The sequence below is a fragment of the Calonectris borealis genome, chromosome 18 (assembly GCF_964195595.1).
Source record: "Calonectris borealis chromosome 18, bCalBor7.hap1.2, whole genome shotgun sequence".
NCBI lineage: Eukaryota > Metazoa > Chordata > Aves > Procellariiformes > Procellariidae > Calonectris > Calonectris borealis.
In genome coordinates this window covers 15,540,001-15,551,026 of record NC_134329.1, presented here as the reverse complement: position 1 = coordinate 15,551,026, position 11,026 = coordinate 15,540,001, and the positions used below count along the sequence as shown (strand labels likewise).

The 11,026-nt window shown below is 42.9% G+C and overlaps 1 protein-coding gene across 4 annotated transcripts; it reads left to right on the top strand.

The window, feature by feature from the left end:
* Positions 1 to 62: 62 nt before the first annotated feature.
* RAN (RAN, member RAS oncogene family) lies at positions 63 to 9,383 on the top strand. Of its 4 annotated transcripts, none has more exons than XM_075168130.1 (9): positions 63 to 789; positions 1,382 to 1,482; positions 3,244 to 3,762; positions 4,724 to 4,766; positions 5,682 to 5,766; positions 5,860 to 5,985; positions 7,018 to 7,205; positions 7,790 to 7,960; positions 8,069 to 9,383. In XM_075168130.1, exons 4-9 carry the CDS (start codon positions 4,731 to 4,733, stop codon positions 8,111 to 8,113), a joined length of 651 nt encoding a protein of 216 aa, XP_075024231.1. In that variant the 5' UTR covers positions 63 to 789; positions 1,382 to 1,482; positions 3,244 to 3,762; positions 4,724 to 4,730; the 3' UTR covers positions 8,114 to 9,383. The 4 variants fall into 4 exon arrangements, with proteins under 4 accessions (XP_075024231.1, XP_075024234.1, XP_075024235.1 ...); XM_075168133.1 differs by having other exon boundaries at positions 74 to 224; XM_075168134.1 differs by having other exon boundaries at positions 96 to 224; positions 3,240 to 3,762.
* Positions 9,384 to 11,026: the final 1,643 nt, after the last annotated feature.

Genomic DNA, 11,026 nt, shown 5'->3' with positions numbered 1-11,026 from the left:
GTCCCCGCGCGGAGCGGGCGGGCGCGGCAACCATCCCCTTGGGGAACCCGCCTCGCGCTGCTGACGTCACGGCGAGGCCGGCTGTCGGGCGGGAGCAGCCGCGCCGCGGCCCTGAGGCGATGGCGCCGCCGCGCCGGGAGCTTCCCCGCGTACCGGCGGCGAGGCCGTGAAGGAGCAGCAGCCGCGCCAGTATTTGCGAAGCAGCATGCGAGAGCGGTCAGGAGGTACGACTGAGCAGAGCATCGCCACGTAACTGTTTGAGAGGGGCGCCTCTCCCGTGCTGGGGAACCGCGGTGTCTGAGCGGCACCACGTTCCCGTCCCCAGGAAGCTGTGCTGTCCCAGCAACAAATTACCGTACACGCAATTTTGAGAGAAAGAGTTGTAAAAAGTTGTGATATGATTATTTTTTAGTTGAATTTTGTTTAATTCTTTTCTGCGATCGACTTCACCGTCATTCACGTTGAGTCCAGAACGCGTACAGTCCGCGTCCTCTCTTCGCAGACACCTCTGCTCATCACAGGCCGCAGACGGGCCCCCTTGTCGTTTCATAATACTAAGCTATGGCTTGCAGTCTGCTCTTCACCCACAGAACAGCTAAGAGTGATCCATGTCGTGACTGGAAATCAAAAGAAAGCTGCACGCTCCCGTTCCATGGAGCAGAAGACGACCCGTCGATTTAATTTAACTCTTCAGCTAAAACGTGTTGACGCACGTTACCTGTTAGTGATGTTTAGGGCTCTAGGAGAACACCGAAACTTTGCCAAAGTCCTAAATCTGTACAGCAACAGGTACATCTTAAAGGCCTGGGAGTTTCTAGGAAATAGAGCATGCCCATACTACAGAAGGCAGAAAATCCTCAGTGGTATGGTGTTCTTAGGTGCTTGCTAAAAAGTACTACTTCAGAATATAGTCCATTACCTGTAATTATTAGTATCTCAGTTCTATAATATATAGACTTTATCTTCTAGACTACATGTTCAGCAACTGTAAATTCCAAAAATACTACTTTTGGATACTGACTGTAATAATCCAATGCATAATTTTCCTCACGTATTTAAAGAATTTTATTCCAGTGCTGGATCAGGAATTTAAAGATCCTGAATTAGAAATGAATTAGCTGCTTTAATGACAGTAAATTGCTGAATTTTTGTTTTCTGAAAAAATTGAGAGCTACATCTGCCCTTCATCATTGACCTAGTAAATGCTTATCTTCCAAGAGTGTAGTCCCTTAACAAAACCTAGAGTCAGACACGTTTTACTTGGTGAAAAAATGAATAAAGTTTGTCTTTTGAATACGTATTTTGGTTGAGTTTTGCTACAGTATGATCCATTTTACCTATCCATGCTGAAAGTGACTAATTTCCTCTTCAAACCTTTTAGTGTAATTTCCTGCGTCGCCTTGAACACCAGCGTGCAGACTTCCATTCCTGCCTGAGCTCATGTTCCAGAGACGTTTCCGCAATCACTGCTTCAACTGGGAAGTACAATTACGTTCCTTTTCATTGTCTGCCTGCATACATTGTTGCCTTCTTTTACAGTTTACAAAATGATTTTGCTTCCTACTAATATAGCAGTTTTATTCAAATATGCAGTTCAGCTCTGTGACTCTCTTTATCTCCAGTATTACCTTTTGTACCACTCCTCGTTTGCATCTTCAGACACTTACTTAGCGAGGGCTGCCTTTTACTTTGTGCATTTATCTGCGTCAGTGAGTTGCTAAGTTTGTTCACAGTTGACCTGAGTCAAGATACCGGAAATGTAAAAATCTTTCAAAAGTCATTATTCTGCTGAGTACCTAGTGATATCTTATGGACTCTAATCTTTTAGATAGTGATCTAACACTGCTGATGAGTGCTTGGAAGTGTTCTGTTGCCTTTGCTGAATGGGGTTATCTGGAGCAAATGTTTTGTGGATCCTCTGAACTGAACACTTACTTATACATGATGATAAAACAGAGGATAAAAACTAGATTCCACATAGTAATTTATCTTGGTAACAACGAAATAAATATTTGCCAGGAGCTCAAGTGCTATGATAGGGGACTTTTTAATTAGAAATCTGTTTCAATTGTTCCACATTAAAGTATCAAATAGTATGACCATTTTGTCTGCAGGAAAAGAAGTAGTTTAGTAACAAATTTGTAACAATATTGAGAAGTTTCTAAAGTACACTGAGTGTTCTATAAACAGTTACAGATTGCTTTTTTTCCCCTGGAAGTGTTTATATTCTTAAAAACTGCCAAACTCCACTAATGTGGCTTTATGGGCTCCTATTTATAAACGCATGCCTATTTGTCAAGAAGAGAGGTGGAATTCACAAGGGTTTTATAAAGATAGCATTGTGCTGAGAAAAATTTAACATGAGTTACATATTCTGAAAAAATCCTTCCTGACACCTAGAGGCGATCAGCAAAAATAAAAAAAACACAAACCCAACTCCAAAAAAAGGGAAAGCAAGTTCAACAAGCCAGTGATTTTTCCAACAAAGAACATCTTATGCAACATTTGGATTGGCATTACATTATCAAGTATGCAAAAATTGCAGCAGAGTGCAGCCACTCTTCTAAAACTTTCTGTATACATTGCCTCTATGTCTGTAGAAAATGAAAAAGAAATAAGCTATGTTTGTATGTATCACCTGCCCGCCGTGAAATATTTTCTATGTTAATTCAATCCGGAGATACTTAAAAAAATAGTTTATTTATTCTAGATCATGGGGTGCACCAACAAACTTTATGCAGTCCACATAAAAGTTGTTTACGTATACTGGAGTAAAAAAAATCAGAGACCTTAAAAATCAGTGTGAGCCCATGAACTTGGTATTTATAGACCTATGCAAAACACACACGTTCTTTGAAAGTCAGTTTTTGAACAATTTTGTTCCACTTAAGTTTGGACTTGAGAGCTTAGAGAACTAGTCTAAATCCAGGGCTTGCAAAACAACTTTTATTTTCGTTAATGCACTCTCTAGTGAATGCAGATTAGTTTGTATGAAGAACTGAAAATAATGGTCATAAGGTACATTTAAGGAAGTCCTTTTGAACACGTTTTTACTTGAAAGCTGTTCAATTAAATTCTCCTGCTGCTTTTAAAGACTTTATTAAACCGTGCTGGAAGCTGTTTAATAGGTTTTTCTCAGTAACTACATGCAATTTTTAAGCTCAGGAAGAGTACCGTGAGCCGAGTAGTTGGTCCCACACACCAGAACGCTTTCTGATGCGATTTTAATGATTGCACAGGGAGACCGCCGGCTTTTCGAGCAGCTCAGCCTGGCACAGAGACCCTGCCTCAGCCCTCACCAGCACCCCTCGGGCTGTACAGCAGGAGGTGCTACTCAGAAGCAGGGGGTCAGGCTCTCTCTAACAGCCGCAGGGTGCGTAGGGCTGGCGCCGGGCTGGAACCTGCTGCGGCCGGCAACGGTGCGTGCGCGCCCACAAAGGAACCGCTCCCCCGCTTCCTTTTATCCAACGGGAGAAATCTCGCCAGGCCGCCGCCTCCCGTGGAGGGGCAGGGCAGGGCCGAGCCGCCCGCCCCGCTCGGAGGACAGGCCCCGAGGGCCCGTGGCGGCCGCCGGCGCCCGCACAACGTCCGAGCAGTCGCGCGCCTGGATCCCTCCCGCCCGCCGCTTACCACGTGACGGCCGACCCCTCCCCCTCCCTGTGGCCGCGCGGCGTCGCTCTCCGGGTATTTGAACCGCGCTTCCGCCATCTTCCCAGCGCCCAGTCACTGAAGGGAGCGACGCGGAGAGAAGCCTCGGGAAAGGTAACGGGGTCGGGACGGCCTCCTCTTCCTTCTGCGAGCGGGTGGGAGGAATGTGGTCGCTTTAAGAAGCGTGAGCGGTGGGGATGGCGGTCACCGTTAGCTGCCGCCTCGGAGCGGGGGTAGGGGATGGGCTGGGTTGCAGCGAGGCGAGGTTGGGCCTGAGTGAGCGTTGCAGCTGACTTGTGTGGCGTCCCTTCTCCCCCCACCCCTCGGAACGGGAGAGGCGGAAGGGTAGGAGCCGTGCTCTGCTCCATCCCGAGTAAAAGGGCGGGAGGAATCCAGGAGGAGAAACAGAGCGGGGCCTCCAAACGGCCCGAGTCTGGGGGGGGGGGGAGGGGAGGTGGCGCGCGCTGCTCAGTCATGGTGGCTCATGGCGGGGAGAGCGCGTTAGGCCCGAGGGGGTTGGGGGGAGGCTGAGGCCTGGCTCAGGGAAGACTTGGCTCGGGAGCCCCAGGGGACTCGCTCGGGGCTCTCCCGGACCGAAAGTAGATTCTCGTGAGGGATGGGATACTGATTCTGGGCGGGTTGGGAAGGACTTTCTGTGGAGCGAGGCAGGGGTCGGCTTTCGCTGAGGTGTCCTTCGGCGGCCGCGGCTCGGTCTCTCATTTTCGAGCCCGAAAGCCAAAGGGGTGCGGCAGCAGCCTACCGTTACGGGGCTTCAGGGGTGGGCGGGGAGGCGCCGCCGCCATTACCGCGCGGCCTCCCGCCGCATGTGGGGAGACGTGGAGGCGCTTCCTGCCCCATGAATGGGCCCGGGACCACGCGCGCCGTAACGCCGGAGAGGAGGGGGGGAGCGGCGGCGTGGGCTGAGCTCAGCCTCTTCGCCGGCGGTGCTGACTGGCGCGCAGAGCACGCGCCTTGGGAGGCGATTTGGGAACCGAAAACGGCGCCCAGCCCCTTCCGGCTGGGCCTTGAATCAGCTCGCCTGTTGTGAGCTCACATGCTTCCATTTCCCCTACAGACCCAGCATGGCCGCCCAAGGAGAGCCCCAAGTGCAGTTTAAGGTAAGGGAGTGGTTTGTTGGTTTTTGGTGTTCCCCCCCGCCCCTTCAGTAGAAAAGTAGCACGAGCGACTTGCCAACGCCAACGTGGATGGTAGGTCTGGTTTTGAAGTGCTGGTCTTTCCTTAACGGTGCAGTTAGTTTATTGTAGTGATGCATATAACAATACAAAATATTGTACAGTACAAAAATATTCTGTTGTACTGTGTCGATCTGATGCTATTTGTAGTTTATTGTAAGAAATTTTAGTGATGCTTTGCCTATAGAATGATTTTTAAATTTCAGAAGTGAACTTCATAGCAACAACCAAAAAGTGCTTAGAGTGAATTAGAATAGTCTGTTTTCTGTTGTGTATTAATTGTTTAGGGAAAAACCCTTAAAATATTTTAGAACAGAGTTTTCTGGTGTTTGAGGGGGTTGTTATCTTAACAGCCAGAAGTCCTTAAGACTGCTTCATGAAAGGTTGTTACTTGTTTCTTACAATACTTGGCTAGAGCATTCCAATTGTTAGTAGTGCAGTTGTTTGGGTTTTTTTTGTTGTTTTTTTTTTAATTGTAAGATTACACTGGGTTTCTCCAGTTTGGGTGCTTAAATGAGTTCCTCTCTAAATATGGTCACATTCAGGTTGAAAACCCCAAATATTCTTAATTCAGTCACTTGTAGTTTAGTAGAACCACATTCACAGTGCATTGTAGTTTTCATCTATAGGAACTAGGTAAGTCTTACTAGATGTATAGCATGATAGGCTTAATAAATTGGGTTCCAATACAGTGAGTCACTTCATGGGGAATTCAGTCTTTTGCTTACAGCATCTTGTAGGACTGAGGTCTTTGTAATAATAATTAATACTCTAAAATGACCAATAAATGTCTCTAGAAGTGTATTGCTCTGACTTTTTTTTGCCTTTATCTGTCAACAGCTTGTCCTGGTTGGTGATGGTGGCACTGGTAAAACAACATTTGTAAAACGTCATTTGACTGGTGAATTTGAAAAGAAGTATGTAGGTATGTCTGAAGAAACATTTGAGATCTAATATGTTACAATTAGAAGTGCAATTCATGACTTGCTAAGTGCACTGCTTTTTCTTATTACTATAGCAACGCTGGGTGTTGAAGTTCATCCTCTGGTGTTCCATACTAACAGAGGCCCTATTAAATTTAACGTATGGGACACAGCTGGCCAAGAGAAATTTGGTGGCCTGCGAGATGGCTATTACATTCAAGGTAAGGTGTGTGTATATGTGGGAATATTCTGTACCTCTTGTAGTTCAATCTTTCATCTTATTCATGTTGGCCACTCAAAAGTTGTCAGTGTGGCTTGCATTGATGAGCTGGTTTCTGGGTCTTCAAACTCTTCATGTAAATACGATAACTCCCTTTGCTAGGCAACTTGCGCTGATGTAGGAATATTCTAAGATGATGGTTCAGTGTGCTATTGCAGGCTTTAGTGTTAATGAAGAGCAATGGTGCACCTTAAATGACAAGATACTGCTGATGAAATTCAGTGGTGAAGAGGTGAAAGTATGTGCTTCAGTTAGTACAGATTTATATCTGTATTAATGTATTGTGCTGAGGCAAGGACTTGGAACAAGCAAACTGTAAAATTTTAGATATGATGATGAAGTTGTACATCTCCATGCCAGAGTCTAGCTGTCTTTCTAAAGAAGTGCTGATAGTGTCCCTTAACTTCTGCTTGGCCAAGCTCTGTTCTGTGTGTACTTCAGCGACGTGCATATCTTTAAAATTTTGCAAGGGATTATTACAGTTTGACATTGTTGCTTTTCCTTTAGAAGTATCAGGATTGAGTCTAGCCCCTGTGTTCTTTGAAAAACTGTTCTGGACAAGAGCATCCTGAGAACGTGGACTACAATCTGTCGATCTACCCGAAAGCCTCAATAGGATATCTGAGATTAGTTAAATAGGTGTTAACTAATTTCTGTCAATATTTGTGTGAATCAAAGTTGACTTTTGTGATCCTTGTATATTCTCATACCATGCAGCACCATGTTACTTGGCGAGACAGTTGCATTGCAAACTAACTGGTGTTTAAGATGGGGCATTGAAGATGTGAGATGATATGGGCATGGGCCACTTGTTAAGAGAACATGGGCTCTCAGAACTGTGAAGCTGAGAGGGAAAAGTTAATGCAGACACTTAACCCTAATGTGGGAATTCTATGGGTACCTGTTCGTTCTCCCATCTCATAAGCAAGTGCTTACTCTCCTGGTATAACTCTTGACTATTCTTTTCTTGCAGCTCAGTGTGCCATCATAATGTTTGATGTAACATCAAGAGTTACTTACAAGAATGTACCTAATTGGCACAGAGATCTGGTACGAGTATGTGAAAACATCCCTATAGTGTTGTGTGGCAACAAAGTGGATATTAAGGACAGAAAAGTCAAGGCAAAATCCATTGTCTTCCACAGGAAGAAGAATCTTCAGGTATGTTGGCATGAGTTTGTAGGAATCAAATTTGTTGGGTCTGTTGACTGTGGTTGGCTTCTATGTAGTAATTGAGTGTTCTGCCTTTGTCACTACAGGCTATAATATTTCAGCTTTACATCCTGTTGGCTGCTTGAACCTAACTTCAGGGAAAGGGGAAGTGATGATGTTAAAGATGATCATCACTGGTCTTGAGCAGAAGCTATGATAAGCTCTTTTAAAGAGCTTGTGTGCATTTGGCTTTCACTGCTCAGAATCTCATCAGATGACACAGAAGTGAGACTAAAGTAGATTAATTCACAGGAAAAAGATAGATGCACTATTGCCTTCTGAAAGTTCCATCTTTGGATTGGATACCTTACTTTTCAATTATCAATTTCTTCCTATTTGCCTGAAACTATATGTTTCCAGACACTTAGGTCATAACTGTTTCTGAGAGCATAAGCAGAAGTCATGCAGTCAAAAAGAATACTAAGGTAAAAGTAGAGCTGATTCTGTGCATGTTAATCTCAGTATGCCCTACATATCAGTTAGAGGTGTCTTTTCTATTTTTTAATAATATACAATATGTACTTTTTTTGCAGTATTATGACATTTCAGCTAAGAGTAACTACAACTTTGAGAAGCCTTTCCTCTGGCTTGCTAGAAAGCTAATTGGAGATCCTAACTTGGAGTTTGTTGCCATGCCTGCTCTTGCACCGCCTGAAGTCGTTATGGACCCAGCACTGGCAGCACAATATGAGCAAGACTTACAGGTAAGTGAGAAAGGGCACAAAGGTCAAATGATCACCTGTTAACTAGTGTTTGGACTCCTGGGGCAAGTAACTGAAGAACACGTCTTAAGTGTAACTTCTCTGTTTCAGATTGCTCAAACCACTGCACTGCCAGATGAAGATGATGACCTGTGAAGGGATGAAGCTGGAGCCCAGCGTCAGAAGTCTAGTTTTATAGGCAACTGTCCTGTGATGTCAGTGGTGCAGCGTGTTTGCCACTTTATTATCTAGCTGAGCAGAACATGTGCTTAATCTTTGGGATGCTGAAAGAGATGAATGGGCTTCGGAGTGAATGTGGCAGTTCAAAAAAAAAAAAAACCACAAACAAAACAAAATGAAAAAAAAAAACCAAAACAAAAAAACTTCATATTTTGGACCTGCATATTTAGCTGTTTTTTGGACTGCAATTACTTCCCCTTTTGAGTTTCAAATATAAGACTGCTGCAGTCACATCAGAGTGTTAAGTGGTAAATCTTGTTTCTGTCATTCCCATTCTTTTTTGTTTAGATAATAAAGTTGTATTTCAAGTATCTCTAAGCAAGTGAACTTTCATGCATTGTTAGGAGAACTCTTCAAAGTGTCTTCTGTTCTTCAGTTGAGGCCAATACTTGGTTGTTTACTGCATTTCTCATTCTCTGTTCTCCTTTTCCTTCCTGCTTGTCATGTTATGCTCCTCTTGCTAAATCAGAGCTAACAGTTAACCTTCCCTTGATTTCCTGAAGCATATAGTTAAAGCATCTGAGGAAAGCTGAACTAACTGCCAGGTAGAACTAAAGCAGTGAACACTTGACTGGTAAGTGTGACTGGATCAACATTCCTGTGCAAATGGGAATGTTTGTGGTCTGCAGGGTGTCTTGAGAGAAAAGTGTGTAGTTCAGCTTGCATATGCTACCATTAGATACAGTCTCTGGACTCTGGCTTTTAATAAGTTCTACAACATGCCTTCACAGAGCTCTAGTGTTTTTTTTTTTTTAGAAGCCAGAAACTAATGGCATCTAGGTCTGTTAGGTGACTTAAGCTGTATCTTTGCATGGAACATCATTTAGTAGAGCTATAGCTGATTAAACAAACTCTCTAAGCATCTTAAAATTCACTAACTAGAAAACAGCTGTAGTTGAGCTAAAAAGCTCTTGGCTACAAAACAGTATATTAACTAAAACCACATTTATATAAATATCTAGACTTTACTGTAACTGCACCGAGTTCTTAATTTGAAACTCTAGCTTATTACAGCACAAATGGTGGAAAACATCAACTTTTAACACTATCTTGGTCAATATTAGTACTGCTAGTAAACAAAACTATAAGTTTAAGATAACATTTTTCAGTAGTGTTTGAGTACATGAAGCCTTGAACTCTTCAGTTTTGTATTTTGGTTTCTTAATAAAGTGGAGCATTTCATTTATTCCTTTTAACTTGCATGTTTGTGTACATAACTCCTACTTGACTATTTATTCAACTATTCTGATACATGGTAGTAAAAAGCGTGGACTGTGATAATTACTTATGCAATACTGTTGTAAAGGAATTGTGTTTAAGTTAGTGCAAGTTGGAGTTTTGTGGTTTGCTTTTAGTGTTTTGTGTTTGGGTTTTTTTTTTTAGCTAGTCAATGAGAAGCTGAGTTGTATTTAGGACCTGAAACTCACTAATGAAAATAAGGAATGTCATACGCTTGGTTTGTAAAAAGACAAACTCCAACTTAACATTCCATTCAATCATCTTGCTTTAACTTCATATTGTAAGTTCTTGCCTGTAGTGTTTACTAATTTACCTTATCTTGGTTAATACTGCTACCTTGACTATCTGCTGCTGCTTTACTAGGTGTGGTAGCTTTTTTGTCTTCAAGCTGTCTCCCTTCTGAAAATGCACTGCTTAAAAAACACAAATTGATTTAGAAAACGTCAGTAGTTCTGCAGTATTGATATGCCTTAAGAAGAAAAAACAGCAGCACTGAAGTTTATATTTGTATTGTTTCATACTGTGTGTATGGTGTCGTCTTTACAACTCGCCTGCTGCACACAGGTACTAGCCTTAGTATGAATTCCTACAGAACAGCTGAAAAGATTTATGAAATGTGAAATAGCAGTTATACTAGTCTTTAAACAGCTATGAGCTTTGCTATGTAATCTTCAGTGTTACTTCCAAACCTCATCTCTGAAATAGGCAGTAATACTAGTCTTGCTGTGAAGTAATCTCTTAAACTTGAAATGTTTTGGGAGTGGAATTAAGTCCACTTGTTGCAGCATTATACTTGGTTTGTCACATTTAGTCCCTGTTAATTGTTGATTATGAATAATGCAGGTAGCCTTAATAAGCATGTGCAGATTCCTCAGTTGAAGTTCCTTAACTATAACACTTCTAAGAAGTTTTTCACTAATTGGGTTTAGGCAAAATAAAATTTTATCTATTTAGTCAAGTAATAAGGAAAATAAAACTTGCATTCTAAGAACCTCTGTACTAAATAGTCACATCAGTCTGTATTAGAGCTCTACCATTATTGGGACTGAATTGATGAGACTGAAATCCTTTGTTGCAGTATCTACTTTGTTCTACTTGCTTGGCAGCTGTATGGTTAGATCAGATTAATTGCAGGAGTTCTTGTGTTCCCTGCACGCCATTTGGTGGCTTCAGAGATTTTCTGTAACGTGTCATTACAGACCATGCTGAGCTTCAACTTTAAAGAGCAGGACGAGGTGCTGGGATGTTTACTGTTCCTAGTTCCATGACAAAGCTGTGAGTTTTTAAGTGTCCAAGCCCAGGGGGTTCTATTAGAAGAGTAGTTGGAGAACTAGTGCATGTGCAAAATGGGTAAGGCAAAAGCATTAGTTCAAGAAACCGGCAGAGGAGGTGTTCTGCTACTTCTCACTGAACCTTTAAATGAAGGTGTGTGAAAGGCCTCTGTAGGAAAGCTAGAGTTGCCCTTGGATTTCTCAGGATTTCAACAGAGAATCTTTTTTGGAAACATTGGAGACCACTGCTCTGCAACAACTGGAAATCTGTATGCAAAGAAGGTTGAAGTCTGCCTCTCTTACGCCTGCAAGTTACAGT